Source organism: Didymella exigua (assembly GCF_010094145.1).
Source record: "Didymella exigua CBS 183.55 unplaced genomic scaffold M421scaffold_3, whole genome shotgun sequence".
Lineage (NCBI taxonomy): Eukaryota > Fungi > Ascomycota > Dothideomycetes > Pleosporales > Didymellaceae > Didymella > Didymella exigua.
The window spans coordinates 1,311,345-1,324,076 of record NW_022984777.1 but is presented as its reverse complement, the minus strand read 5'-3'; the positions used below and the strand labels follow the sequence as shown (position 1 = coordinate 1,324,076).

The window sequence follows — 12,732 nt, the reverse complement described above, 5'->3', positions numbered from 1 at the left end:
CTGCTGCTCCTCCTGCTGCTCCTCCTGCTGCTCCTCCTGCTGCTCCTCCTGCTGCTCCTCCTGCTGCTCCTCCTGCTGCTCCTCCTGCTGCTCCTTCTGCTGCTCCTCCTGCGACTCCTTCCGCGGCTCCTCCTGCCGCCCCTTCCGCGGCTCCTCCTGCAGCTCCTCCCGCAGTCACCAGCCCCAATGTGCCCGAGTACACCGGCGCCGCGGTCGCCAACGCTCCCGCTGTTCTCCTCGCTGGTGCCGTTGGTATCTTCGGCTGGGCTTTCGCTGCTCTGTAGAGTGAGCTTGTAATCGAATTCGGTGTGTGACGAGGCGCGATTTCCTATGTATCGGTGATACTGGATGGGTTCTGGGTAATTGTAATGCGTAATCTTAATTATATCGATAGTCTGTTGTAGATGGGAATAGAAGAAAACTTAGAGAATATGTGTGTTGCTGCTTGAGCTTTGAAGCGTGTGCTGTGTGCGGTTGTTACGTTGGGTTGGTCTTGCGTACTCGCTTCCGGGCTGTAGATGTAGTTGACAAACTAATATTGTCGTGTCTTGCTTGCCTTTTAGTGATAATGTTGCAAATACAGTGAAAGGACAAGAATATGGGACAGCAGATATTTACTGTTACAAGGTGCTACCAAGAAGGTAAAATTTCAAGGGTTATAGAAGACTTATTGAAGCTGTTTTGAAGACAATTATGAGACAGCCTGGGAAGTAAAATATAGCGGGTGTACAGGAGCCAGGCTTCGCAGTTGATGTCAGGTCGAAGTAGAGTATTGTGGATTTAATTGCGGGAGCGAAGCAGAAGAAACACGAAGTAAATGTACATCGTAGCTGAACGAGCTCTGAATGCAGACTTACCTTACTAATGTTACCTGCTGTGAATCAAAACGGTAGGTGAAAACTTCACACTTCGCCAGCATATAAATCTTACCGGTACGCATCAGAATCTAATAACCATTGGTCTCATCTACTTAACGAAAACTTCATAGCTAGACTCACCAATCTCCCACTGCGCACCCTTGCCGTTCATAGTCCCTCCTCTCTTATGCTCGGTACTACTATGCCCGCGCTCATCCACAGCCTCCCTCCGAATCCTACCACACTCCTGCCATATCTTCTTTGACTACCTCTATCTGGGGCTCTGGAACCGCATCCGCGTGAGTGCATGAGACCTCGGACACCGAAGCAGGAAAAGGCACTTACCATTCCCCGTCAGTATGGACGCCTTGAAAGCCCTACTTCGTCAGCAAGGCTCCCAACGATGTAATGGACCGTGCCCAACGAGAAGCAGTACAGGCCAGAGTACTTGGAGATAGTCCTCGTTGGACCGGGGTCGTTGACGTCTCAGCCGTCAATGGCAAATTACGTCTGCAGTGTAGGTGACTTTAGGGCTGTAGACTCTTTGTAATGATCCGGGGCCGCCGGTTTAGCCTACGACAAACAGCTCGAGCTTGTTAAAATCAATAGTTGTAAACGCAAAATGTATGTGAGTGAGCGCTTTGTTGTCGATGACCTCAGGTGAGCTGCTGTTGCACTGCCTGTCGCGAATGTTGCTACCCTCTTCGACCTGTTAGTGGTGCTGTCCTGCGTACGAACAGAGGTTTCTGAACTCATGGTAACATCCGATTCTACGTCCAGCGGGCGTTTCAAAACCGCATTCTGGGGCTGCTTTGGCTTCACAGCTTTCTACATCAGCTTGGCAAGGTTGTGTCGGACTGTTTCTGAGGCAGGATCTCGTTTCAACGTAATCCAGGTCCTTAGATACTGCGAGCAAAGCAACTCTCAACCATCAAGTTCCAATCTCCTCCAACACATCGTTCATGCCTACCCTCCTCCACCCATCTGGCGTGATCTCCCTCACAATCTCCAACGAGAGATACTCGTCCTTCCCCTTCCTAACTTCCGCACCCACCAGCCTAACCTCCATTCTCTCTTCATTGGCCCACGTCCTCAACTTCTTCCACTGATTCTCTTCTCTCCACTGCACACTAGTCTTCAGATACGCCAGCGGGTTTTCCTCACATCCAACTGTAAAACTCGCCCTCCCCGCGTGTGCATCCGTCAACACCGCCGCCGGCAGTCTCACACCCCCGCGCACTTCGCGCCACAGCTGGCCTTCAGCAATGGCCTCGATATCCGCCGGCACGCTCATGATTTCTGCGTTGGGGAGCCGCAGCACACACGAGCCGCGTGTCAGGGCTTCCATCCAGACGGCGCGGTGGGGGAGGGCGAGACTAGTTTGTTCACGCATGTCGGCCGTGATGTGCGCTTGCCAGAGAGAAAGATCGTTGTCGTTTCTATCAGTTGTTGTGAAGGAGTAAATTTGCGCGTTGGTGGGGGCGGCGTTGGGGGTTGCGACGAGTCTTTGCAGATTACGGGTGACGGTGGTCCAGAGGAGGTCGTGGTGGTCGTGCGTTATGGGACGTAGGTCTGGACAGCGGCATGTAGGCAAGGGCATGCCGGGAGGTCGGGTACAGGTGTAGATGAAGGACTTGAGAAGCGGGAGGCTTATAGCTTGGTCTGGTATCGAGGGATCGGTGAGAAGTGCCTCACAGCTTCGCATGCGGAGACGTACATGCTGCATTCTCGGAAGTACTCCACGAAGGGAGTCGCAGAGGTGCGTTGCATCTCCTTCCGCACGTGCATCGAAGCCGAAGGTATCAAGTTCGAGGTTCGCGCAGGACGGTGGTAACGCCTCCACGAGCGGGATTAGAATCGATTACGGAATTATGTCGTGGTGCCCTTTGCTGAGCCAGGAGGAGAAAGAGCGGAGGTTGGAGAAGTGAGAGAGTAAGGGAACTAGCAGTGAGACTTGCTCGAGGTTTTCGTACGGCTGGAGAGACGTCGTGATGGAGAAAACACACGCTGCATGTTCCTCTACATTTAGGTGCTCACAGATCGAATCAGATTACTCTGCGTAAGAGCGACGTTCTCGTATAGAAGAGACGTAGTGATCTCTTGCCAACGGCGGTTCACTAGCAAACACGGAGTGAGGTCTTGAGTGGTGTCGCTGATTTGTTTGAGATGTGTGAGTATCTCGAGTAGCACATCGTTGGGGAAATTCGAGAACGACGAAGTAGCGATTATAAGGTACGTTGTTAATGCTTACCAAGGGCGTCGTCTCACATATACGTATCGCGCCAAGCTCTGGCTAGACAGGTGTGCTTTAGCATAAGAGTCACCCGAGTATGTAACTTTGGTGATTGCTTCTTGACGCCAGCCTAGCGTCCTGGAGCATCTGTATGATTTCTTCATCGAATAGAGCGTTTAGTGGGTGTCAGAACTTATATGCAAGGTCATATGTGTGATGAACAGATCTGGCAAGAAACATGTATTCAAACTTGCGGATGAACTTGTTGCCTGAAATCTCACGTGCAATACAATCAGAGCTGATGCATGTCCGACAGACAAGCAGGCCTATGTGACTATCGCAGAAAAACCTATATCTACAGTAAAGATGCAGCGAGAATAACCTCATATAGATTTTGATACAACAGTCCGCTCACCCTGCAAACCTGATTGCACCTCGAACGCGGGCCATGGCACCCGAACCTTCTCTGCTCTGACCTTGACCTCCGCAGCCTCAATACCCCACGACCGCCCACAAAACTCCAAGTCCACAAACCCGCCTACGCGAAGATAACCGCAGCAAGACACAACGCCCCCGGAAGACCCTGAACAAAGAAAATCTTTCTATTCGCCGTGAACCCGCCATAAATACCAGCCACCAGCACGCAACCCGCGAAAAACCGTGCGATTTGCGGCGCGAACTCGGCGCTGGGGTGTACGAGAGACCAAGCGAGGCCGGCGGCCAGAAACCCGTTGTAGAGGCCCTGGTTGGCGGCCATGGCTTTTGTTTGGGCGGCAAAGTCGGGCTTGAGCGCGAATGCTCTTAGGCCGGCTGGTGAGGTCCAGAGGAACATTTCCAGAGCCATGATGTAGGCGTGGAGCGCGGCGAGCAGGAAGACGGTGACGGAGGCCAGGAACGTCATTCTGGTGTAGGATGAGAGCTGGGTGCTGTGGTGGTTGATGGTTTGTGAGCGTGTGAAGTTGGAACGGGTCTTGTTGTGATCTATGAGCAGACAGCCAACGATACGAAACGCTACGCTAACCATGTTACCGTGTACTTCATATCTCAATACGGACCCAGGGGTATGAACTAATAAGTATCCCCTGCTCCATGCCTATTAGGTGACGATCTTGTTTGAAAGAGCTTAACAAGTGTTAGCAATGTGTGGTAAACAGCTCGATACTACAGTATATAAATTATGCGTACTCCCAGGTCCAGCTGCCGAATTAGGCTAGACACAATGATGCATGAACGAACACGACTACGAGGTACACTCAACTAACAAGACCATCCCCTAGCCATGAAGAGTATTACAAGACGCCCACTCCCTACTTCCCGCTCTCAAACTCGCGACTCTCGCCAATATCAACAACCCCAAACCTCCCCTCCTGGACACCCTTCCACCGAAGCGCCTCCCTCAGCTTCTGTGGAGGCTCCATGACTTCCTCCTCAGTCAGCACCCACGTGCCCCAATGCATGCCCAGCGCGGATCTACACCCCGTGTCGACAAAGATATTAACCGCATCCTTGGGGTCAGCGTGCACGTTGCTGAACAGCCAACGGGGCTGATACGCGCCGATCGGGATGAGGCCGAGATCAAACGGGCCGCGATGCAGGCCAATGTGCTTGAACGCAGGACAGACAGGGAGGTGTGCGAACTCCGGGCCGTAGTCGTCGACGCCGTCCGGCAGGAAAGGCACGGTGCGATACCCCGTGTCGCCGGCGAAGTAGACTTTGGCGCCGCCGGACTCGACGGCCCAGGATGCCCAGAGCGTTTTACATTTGTCAAAGGGCGTGCGTGCTGAGACGTGCTGGCAGGGCAGCGCGGAGATGGTGGCGCTGATGCCGCCTTGCGCGGCTCCGTCGGCGACGGAAACGGAGCCTGTGCGGGCGCTTTTGGCGGAGCTTGCGACGGCTTCGAGGGTCACGGAGCGGCTCTCCCACCAGTCGAGTTCTGTGACCTTGTCGACGCCGCATTTGTGGAACCATGCTTTGTTACCCAGCGGTGCGAAGTAGTGCGCCTCGGGGAACTTCTTCTGAATGCGTTGCAGTGTCGGGTAGCTGAGGTGGTCGTAGTGGTTATGACTGATAACGACCACGTCCACAGCAGGCAGATCCTCCAGCTCGCATGGCGGTGGCGTGAAGCGCTTCAGGCTCTTGATGTTGATGGGCGCGCAGCAGTCCTCGAACACAGGGTCGAAGAGCACACGCAGCCCGCCGGGGAACTCGACGTAGTAGCATGCGTGGCCGAGCCATGTAGCTCTGAGCTTCGGTGTCTGGCGGGTGGGAAGGAAACTGGGAGTTTGGACCGGTACGGTCGGAGGTGTGGTATCCGGCTTGTTTGCTTTGCCTGTGAGTCTGCGGCTGTCTTACAATCAGTGTCCACTCTTCCCTCGTGGTAAGGCATGATTCAGTACGTACGAGAATATCCCCCAGAAGATTGACAGCGCACTCATCTCCCCATAACTATCCCACGGATTTGTGAACCCCTTGCCGTTCCTTAAGTGATGCGCCTTCGCGGCTGCTTCCTCAGGCTGAGAAAAGACCTGCCCTGGATTGCCCACCGCGGCATACAAGCCCGCGCCAATCCCCGCACCGCCAATCGAGCTCATCTTGACCGTGGTGCTGAACTGCGGTCTCTGCCAGAAAGGTCCAGGAGTTTGCTTGCGTGAATGATATCTGTGGTACGCGTTTGTGTTTGTGTTCAGGAAGCGCCTGAATGACCGGAGCGTCATGGAGGCGTATCTGCACTCAATCGTAGCTCCCAAGACGGACTGAATAAGCGGAGGATGCAAGTCGAATAGTGCGCCGCATGGGTCGCGCCCACAAGAACGCGGTCGCGGAGACAACGCATCTTGTCGGAGATAGTGTTGACGTAGGGACGAAAGACGTCCGACTGAGAATAATACATGCTCGTGATTGGCTGCAGTGCCGATGCGCCTGGACCTCGTTCGCGGAAGCGGCCAGTCTCTTTGTCCGACATGGCGCGAACGCATCGGCGCCCGCGGGCCTGCCCTCAGGCTGCATCGTGAGCTCGGCAAGGGTGCTGCATATCAAGGCTGTGGTCTTGAGTGCTGACGCGAGTTGGGTGAGACGAGAGGCCGACTTATGACTCTGCGCACTCTCCAGCAGCCAGCGTCTTGGCCCAGTAGATTGACGCAGAGTCGAGCGTGGCTGATTGCGCAGTCACAAATCACTGCATGTTCGAGTCAAATCACTGCGAAACGAAGCTGAAATATTCTTTCCTGCGGCGTCCGCTTTCCGATATCTTTTTTTCGTATTTTGATGTTACTATCAGGACTCTGCTTTTGTCGCAGTGATGCACCAAACAGGCCTTTGCCTGTCGCCCGAAACTATGCTGTGTGGTATCTCGAGCCCTGAAGAAATAGGTATTTTCCGCCGCGCAATGAAAGGACGCCCTTCGTAAGATCTGATGCCATTAATTACAACCCGGCTCGGAAGGCGACGATCGAGAGTTCGTAACCGGGAACGTGAAAGGCCTTCGTCATCTCGGTGCAGCAGGCCAAGGCAGCCTGTCAGAGAACGGTCGAAGTCGAAGGCCAGCGAGGAGTGGCAGGCTGTGCTACCAAAACCAACCTCGCAGAAGAAACCATTAAGCACAAGTGTCCTCCGAAGTAAACATGTGTGAAAGACAATCGTGAAGAAAAGGCTGTGCAGGAATCGCGCTAGAAGCGGCCATGTAGCCAAGCGACCCAGAAACCGTTGTGGCGCGCTGGCCAAAGTACAGAACGCCAACCCACAATTTCGCTGCATGTGCGCCCAAGACCCAGAACAAGTCGATGTCTAGAACATGAGAAAAGGAGAAAAGAAAAAAAAGAACGAAAACCTTTGGTCGAGAAATGGAAAATCTATCATGCAATGTGATCGCAGTTTGTGCGTGCGTTTTCGTTAGATCCGGGATGGCGCCGATATGCGTGCAGGTGGCGGGGGCAAAACTCTGCGCGCCAAGAATTGAGTGCCATGCGAGTCGACGGTTGACTCGGAGTGGATGCGACGAACGTATATCCGGTGGCCGGGAGGTCTAAACGGTAGACCGAATAACAGCGCGGAAGAGAACAGGAACTTTTGGACAAACAGGTCGTCGAGCTAAAGTCGAGCGTCGAATATGTAATGGAGGAATTGAAGGCGTCGTAATGGTGCATCACTTAGGCTGCGATAGCCTGAGGACCAAAGCCAGAGGCCATGAAGTAGGGCTGGTGCCTCTGCGCGCAGTACATGCAGCCACAGTTCACACCGTGCTGGTTCCAGGCAGACGCGTTGTACTGCGACTGGTAGGCAGGCGGGCCGTAGTTGGTCGGCTGCTGGTGGTGCTGGTGGGCTGGCTGAGACAGGGGAGGGAAGCCGAACATGGTGCGACGCGAGTAGCCCTCAGCGGGGGCCCAGGGTCCTGTCGCACCATAGTACTCCGGGGTGGTGGGTCCTGTGGTTGGCGCGGATGCGGGAGAGTGGTCGGACGACCTCCATGGGTCGTACTGAGCGTAACCGCTGTAGCTGTAGGAAGACATGGCAGACTTGGGCGTAGGCTCGTACGCAGGCGGCTGGTAGGCCTGCTGCATAGGCAGGGCGGGCAGCGGCTTGTTGGCGTTGTATGAGCGGCGGTGCACCGCGGTGTCAATGGGGCTCAGCTTGTTGCTTCGGCTGGCGTGAGTCTGGTACTCCTTCCAGGTCTCTGACCAAGTGTTCCAGCCCTGGTGCTCGGTGGTCTCGCGGTGAAGCTTGTAGTCGATAGCGTTGAGCCATTCCATCTCCAGCCTGTTCAACTCGTCGACCCTGATGCCACTGACCTCCGACCAAGAGCGGTTGATGAACGTGTTGTCATCGAGGAACTTGCTGCCGAGCACCAGCGCAATGGTGAGAAGGCGGTAGAGGTGGGTGTCGGTCTTGGGCTCGTGGCCGAGCATCGGCATCCTGGTGGACAGATATGACATGCTAAGAACGATGGTGGCAGACGGCAGTCTTGTGGCGCACAGGACTTGGTACACCCACTTGCGGAAGGAGGTGGGCTCCATGCGTCCGGGAGTGATGAGCTGCAATGCCATGTCGCGGACAAAGTCAGTCATCACATCCATATCGTAGTCCAGCTTCGCTGACACACCTCCGACGGGTTTCTCCTCCTTCGCAGGTTGCTGGGCGCGCTGGTTGTATTCTTGTGCACGCTGCTGCTGCATGGCCTGCTCGTGGGTGCGCATCGGCGGCAGGGTGTTGCCGGCATCGTAAAACGAGCTTGGTGGAGGGATGCTGGGAGGAGCCATATATGTGCCGGCTTGCGGGTACATGGGAGGCATGGCCATGGCGAGCTGACTGTAGCGATCGGCGTAGTCGTAGTCGTCCTGCTGGCGCGTCGTCGACTGACCAGAGTAGGCGTTGTGCTGGTAGGGCATGCCTCCGCAGGAGGAGTGGTAGCTGGGCACGAACTCTGGTGGCGTGTACGACTGGCGAGACATATGGTGCCTGGGGTAGAAGGACGGCATGTTGGCGTGGAGGTGTGGTGGAGAACGAAGGACTGGCGACGACCTGCGTGATCGATCAGTCTCGTTCGCCAGCAAGGTCGTGTTCGCTCTCGCTGTGTGACGTACAGTTCCTTCGTTCAATGCCGTCGTGTGACGTACAGTTCCTTCGTTTGATGCCGTCGTAGGGTGGTGAGCGCGAGCTCTTTTGTGAGCGTGAACGGTGCTCTAGAATACTCCGGTCATGCACTAAGGAGAGTTGTCGCAAATGATGTATGGATTCGCAGTGGAACAATCAAGACAAACGTCGAGAGGTACTAGGAATAATGTCTCAGCCAGACAACCGTGGTCGACGTCGAGTGTGAGCCGGTGTGCGATCGGCAAGCGGTATCGCAGCAGGGACCAAATAGTCGACGCAATTTGTGCGGGCTAGGACAGTCAGAGCGCGTGTGTGAGTGCTGAAACGCGAAGAGGGCGAGGTCTAAGTAAATAGATCGCCGCGGTGATGTAGAGGTCTTTGGGGAGTGCCGGTGAGGAACCGTGGCTAGGACCTCTGGGAAGGCGCGACCTGAAAAGGCGGAAGAAGGGAAGAGCAACGCTCAGAACCGAAACTCAGATGCAATGCAGTCCAAAACCCGAGCTGAAAAAACGATGCGCACGGTGGTCGTGGAGAACAAGTTGCAACCAAGTCGACAGGGCTCGGAGAAAACTTGGTTGGGGACCAGCGAACGACGGTGCAGCGTTCGGTGCCAATGAAGAGCGGGAAGAGCAGGCAAACACCAGCGTGGGCACAGCACAGCCGTGGATGTTTGCGAGAGACGCGGTGTCGGCGGCGGCGGAGGGTGCAGTCACCAGGCAAAGGTGATGCACTACAGCTGGAGAGCCGTAGGTCCGTGATTCCGGAGGCGTGTAGGGGTGCCCGAGCGTGCGCTTGCTGCAGAGGGACCGTCAAGTCAGCCCGGCCGTTCGAAACAGCAAATGGCTCAGCGGCGAGAGTCGCTACGAGCAGCGCCTGCAACCGGAAAGGTTTGGGAGGGTGAGGATGGGAGAGGTGGAGAGGTGAAGAGAAGGGAGCGACAGGGCTCGTTGGCAATGTGCTCTGGTTGCCCGGCCGTGGCCGTTTAGCGAAGGGGCCGTCGACGAGCCCGTTCCTCCAAGCCCGCAAGCCCTCGCAGGCCCAGCACAGGCCCGTCGCGTCTGCGTAATAAACTAATAATCGTTCGTTCGCTGTCCACTCATCTGCCGTGCACAAGGTGAAAACTCGGCCACACACAGTCTAGCCCGGCACAACCCAGGCCAGGTCGAAAAGCGCGCCGGGCGACCAGTCACGTCCCGTCGAGAGCCCGCCATGACTCTGCGCTGCGCTGAGCGTCGCTGCACTGGCTGCGTCGCCAGGCACAAATTGCTGCACCCTCTTGCACGCCCGAGACGCAGTCCAATGAACGGTTCAAGGGTACCATCTGATGACCCTTGGGGCGAGCCACGTATCAGCGAGGGTGGGCTGGCTGCTCTTGTCGCCTCCTCTCCGTGCAAACCGGCTGCCGTCCCCATCCTTCTCACTGGCCCCCCCAAACAGGCCAAGGCATGCAGCAGCCGGCTGACAGGCACGCACCGCCCCGCCAGCAATTGCAAGTCTCATCTGCGCCGGCGTGCAACTCCCTTCGATTCGAGTCGCCCTGCCCCGTGCTCGGCCCAGCCTCCATGGATAGAGCCGGTCCGTGCAGACGAAAAACATATTGCAATCGTGACAGGCTCGGCTCGAGTCTCACGTTGGGACTCTGGAGGCGCGCGCCCGCCTCTCGCGCCCGCGTGAAAAATTGTGCCAGACATGCGTGCAGCTCGTGGGCGCATGGGCAGCGACGTTGTTCCGTTTTCGGCCGTAGGCCGCGGTCGACCATGTCGGATTGAGAGCCAAATGGATCCCACGGCATTCTGGCCCAAGGGATCGAGGGCATCAGGCCTTGCTGGCCTTCGTGACTCCACCGGGCGGGGGTCACGATCACGACCGGCGCCGACAGCGTGCAGCGCTGATGATGAGGGATGAGGGTCCCCGATCAGCCTGGCTTCTGCAAATCGACCCAAATTCAAACTTCAGTGCAGCCGCTTGCGCGCAGCTCAGCGATGGCGGCAAGCAGGTCGACGTTGGTGGGCGTCATACACCGCGCCCATCCGCAGGCTTCCATCTCGCACTACTGGCGTGCATCCCACACGAGCAGAACGCATCGTCACCTCGTGAGTCGAAGAGTGGCAATCCCAGCCCCTCGGACGCACGTCGCCCGCGACACTCCGTAATCATGCGCCCACCTGAGAGAAAATAGTGACTTTGGTGTCCGGTTGAACCTGCCACTTGCGTCAACCTCCACAGCCAAGCGCTCGGCCTGTCAGCTAGACTGGTGGCGATGCAAGTATTGGTGTTGAGCTCAATGTCAAACATCACCAGTCATGGCTCGCAGCCTTGACCAGATTCTGCGGCAGGCAACAGGCCCTCGTGTCCGGCTGATGAAGTGTGCTGCGTTTTGACATGTCACATTCCGGCCTGCCATGACGACGACCGTTGCGAATATTTCGGTGCCTGGCATACCGCGCAAGGGACCACGGGTGGTCTACCTCCGTCGAGGAACGTCGCGCAGGTGCTGCAATGTGGGAGCATGTCACTACTCGAGTCGCACGCATGCAGAATTGACTCCGCCAGTCCAAAAATGAGTGTCGTGTTTCGGTGCCCCATGAGGCATGCGAAACCGGAAGTGCTAAATTTGTACATGCTTCTCTGCACGTGAACTTCGTGAAGTCGTTCTGGCGACCTTTCCGGCCCGTGCCAGGGCCCATCCCATTCCCAAACGCCGCTGCAATGCATGACCCCGTGGTATATCCGACCAAACCAGTTGCTGCTGGCATGAAACACAAGCTCAGCTCTACACAAACGCCCTTACATATCGTACCTAGTTCATCTGCCTGATCAACTCGTTGATGTGGTCTTCCCGGTTGCCCAGATCACCGCCCTCGACGAAATGCTTGAACTTCCTCTTGTGGAAGCCGCCGTTAGGGCTGTTCAGCTTGAACGGCCACAGGAAGTTCGAGGCCTGCTTGAAGTTGGGGCCGACGGTGTAGATCTCGTGGATGAGGTCCTCCATACAGATGATGCCGTACTTTTCGAGGCTCTTCTCGATGATCTCGTTGTCAGTCAGCGGCAGGCGCTGCTTGTCAACCTTTCCGTATCCACGCTCTGCAGGACCAGTCAGTGGGGCTCGTGTGAAGGGCTTAGGTGAGTTGGCTTACTGTAGATGAGTTCGCGGACGGACTTCTGGTTGGGGTAACCATACGCAACAAAGGGCTCGACAATCTTCAGCATCTCCAAGGTGGCCTTGGTGAGCTTGATGAAGACTCCGTTGTTGATCTGCAGCAGGCGGAGGAGCTGCAGAGTCTTGCGCTTCTTGGGATCGATCTTGTTGATACCCTTGATGCGGACGACGAAAGCCAGCTTATTCTCCGCAGGCACGTAGAGCTCGTTCTGCTTCTTGGCCTCGCGCTTCATGCGGATCTTCTCGCGGTCGGCATCGCGGTACTCCTTGACGTACTTCTCAGCACGCTGGAAGATGACCTCGCGCTTCTTCTTGCTCTTGTCTATGCATGGTCAGCTTTTGCTCGGGTGACAAGCTTTGCCATGAACTCGACGAGGGGCGATCGCATCATTCCCGAAAGATGGTTAACGACAGCAACATTGCCCGTAGGCTAGCCGATGTGTTGGTAGTTAGAATCATCGCGACCGCCTGCTCCTCGTGTTCGTTCATGGCAACTGGTGCCGCGTACCTCGCTTCTCCTTTGTCGCAATCGCGCGCTCCTCACGAGCCCTCTCGTGCGACTTGCGCTTCTTCAGCAGCGTCTCGGGGACGAGGATGCTGTCTTGCGTCGGGACGGTCGTGGCTGCCATTGTGGTGTCCGGTGCGAAAGTATCGTGCCGTCGAAGTTCGAAATTGGAAAGTTCGCTGCGAAATTTATGCTAGCGAGTGGGGCGCCAAGCCTCGCAGACCCTGCCCGGCCCCTGCCGCGGTTGACTTGTCAGCCGTGAAACGACACAGCAGATATTAGTCAATTGAGTTCTTTGACCATGAGATTGTCAGCAGTGAAACAATACAGTGGCCTCGATATTAGTCAATTGAGCTCTATGACTATGAGATTGTCAGCAGTGAAACAATAC

The 12,732-nt window shown here is 56.0% G+C and overlaps 9 protein-coding genes across 9 annotated transcripts in view; 2 read left to right on the top strand and 7 right to left on the bottom strand.

Moving 5' to 3' along the window:
- M421DRAFT_89335 (uncharacterized protein) overlaps positions 1–284 on the top strand; it is a gene marked incomplete at both ends in the record, with an annotated part of 1,278 nt that extends 994 nt beyond the window's left edge. The window contains one exon of the mRNA XM_033597762.1: positions 175–284. Within this exon, the coding sequence (XP_033453298.1) occupies positions 175–284 (110 nt within the window). The remainder of the gene's footprint in view (positions 1–174) is intronic.
- A 1,504-nt stretch (positions 285–1,788) lies between these two features.
- Positions 1,789–2,645, bottom strand: M421DRAFT_98195 (uncharacterized protein; the record flags this gene model as incomplete). The annotated part of the gene is made up of 2 exons (XM_033598587.1): positions 1,789–2,577; positions 2,640–2,645. 2 exons carry the CDS (start codon positions 2,643–2,645, stop codon positions 1,789–1,791), a joined length of 795 nt encoding a protein of 264 aa, XP_033453297.1.
- A 672-nt stretch (positions 2,646–3,317) lies between these two features.
- Positions 3,318–4,196, bottom strand: M421DRAFT_416639 (DUF1304-domain-containing protein). Its single transcript, XM_033591142.1, has one exon. The coding sequence runs from the start codon at positions 4,112–4,114 to the stop codon at positions 3,629–3,631; it is 486 nt and encodes a 161-aa protein (XP_033453296.1). The 5' UTR covers positions 4,115–4,196; the 3' UTR covers positions 3,318–3,628.
- A 201-nt stretch (positions 4,197–4,397) lies between these two features.
- M421DRAFT_52944 (N-acyl-phosphatidylethanolamine-hydrolyzing phospholipase D) lies at positions 4,398–5,681 on the bottom strand (the record flags this gene model as incomplete). The annotated part of the gene is made up of 2 exons (XM_033595066.1): positions 4,398–5,433; positions 5,491–5,681. 2 exons carry the CDS (start codon positions 5,679–5,681, stop codon positions 4,398–4,400), a joined length of 1,227 nt encoding a protein of 408 aa, XP_033453295.1.
- Positions 5,682–6,214: 533 nt separating this feature from the next.
- On the bottom strand, positions 6,215–7,039 carry M421DRAFT_255291 (uncharacterized protein). Its single transcript, XM_033588642.1, has one exon. It carries the CDS (start codon positions 6,841–6,843, stop codon positions 6,364–6,366), a length of 480 nt encoding a protein of 159 aa, XP_033453294.1. The 5' UTR covers positions 6,844–7,039; the 3' UTR covers positions 6,215–6,363.
- Positions 7,040–7,235: 196 nt separating this feature from the next.
- M421DRAFT_53271 (uncharacterized protein) lies at positions 7,236–8,561 on the bottom strand (the record flags this gene model as incomplete). The annotated part of the gene is made up of 2 exons (XM_033595096.1): positions 7,236–7,510; positions 7,574–8,561. 2 exons carry the CDS (start codon positions 8,559–8,561, stop codon positions 7,236–7,238), a joined length of 1,263 nt encoding a protein of 420 aa, XP_033453293.1.
- A 1,186-nt stretch (positions 8,562–9,747) lies between these two features.
- Positions 9,748–10,519, top strand: M421DRAFT_255510 (uncharacterized protein). The gene has a single exon (XM_033588644.1). The coding sequence runs from the start codon at positions 9,886–9,888 to the stop codon at positions 10,348–10,350; it is 465 nt and encodes a 154-aa protein (XP_033453292.1). The 5' UTR covers positions 9,748–9,885; the 3' UTR covers positions 10,351–10,519.
- Positions 10,520–10,900: 381 nt separating this feature from the next.
- Positions 10,901–11,798, bottom strand: M421DRAFT_255420 (uncharacterized protein). Its single transcript, XM_033588643.1, has one exon. The coding sequence runs from the start codon at positions 11,430–11,432 to the stop codon at positions 10,971–10,973; it is 462 nt and encodes a 153-aa protein (XP_033453291.1). The 5' UTR covers positions 11,433–11,798; the 3' UTR covers positions 10,901–10,970.
- M421DRAFT_416636 (60S ribosomal protein L7) lies at positions 11,232–12,473 on the bottom strand. Its single transcript, XM_033591141.1, has 3 exons — positions 12,345–12,473; positions 11,814–12,158; positions 11,232–11,760 (listed from the first exon to the last, which is right to left on the bottom strand). Exons 1-3 carry the CDS (start codon positions 12,463–12,465, stop codon positions 11,477–11,479), a joined length of 750 nt encoding a protein of 249 aa, XP_033453290.1. The 5' UTR covers positions 12,466–12,473; the 3' UTR covers positions 11,232–11,476.
- Positions 12,474–12,732: the final 259 nt, after the last annotated feature.

Bases quoted from the DNA above. Each gene is read 5' to 3' on its own strand.
- M421DRAFT_416639 (XM_033591142.1), bottom strand. From the start codon at position 4,114: ATGGTTAGCGTAGCGTTTCGTATCGTTGGCTGTCTGCTCATAGATCAC.
- M421DRAFT_255510 (XM_033588644.1), top strand. From the start codon at position 9,886: ATGACTCTGCGCTGCGCTGAGCGTCGCTGCACTGGCTGCGTCGCCAGG.
- M421DRAFT_416636 (XM_033591141.1), bottom strand. From the start codon at position 12,465: ATGGCAGCCACGACCGTCCCGACGCAAGACAGCATCCTCGTCCCCGAG. The intron at 12,159-12,344 runs GTACGCGGCACC...GACCATGCATAG, and splicing joins TGCGACAAAGGAGAAGCGAG to ACAAGAGCAAGAAGAAGCGC. The intron at 11,761-11,813 runs GTAAGCCAACTC...CTGGTCCTGCAG, and splicing joins CGTCCGCGAACTCATCTACA to AGCGTGGATACGGAAAGGTT.
- M421DRAFT_255291 (XM_033588642.1), bottom strand. From the start codon at position 6,843: ATGCAGCGAAATTGTGGGTTGGCGTTCTGTACTTTGGCCAGCGCGCCA.
- M421DRAFT_255420 (XM_033588643.1), bottom strand. From the start codon at position 11,432: ATGCCAGCAGCAACTGGTTTGGTCGGATATACCACGGGGTCATGCATT.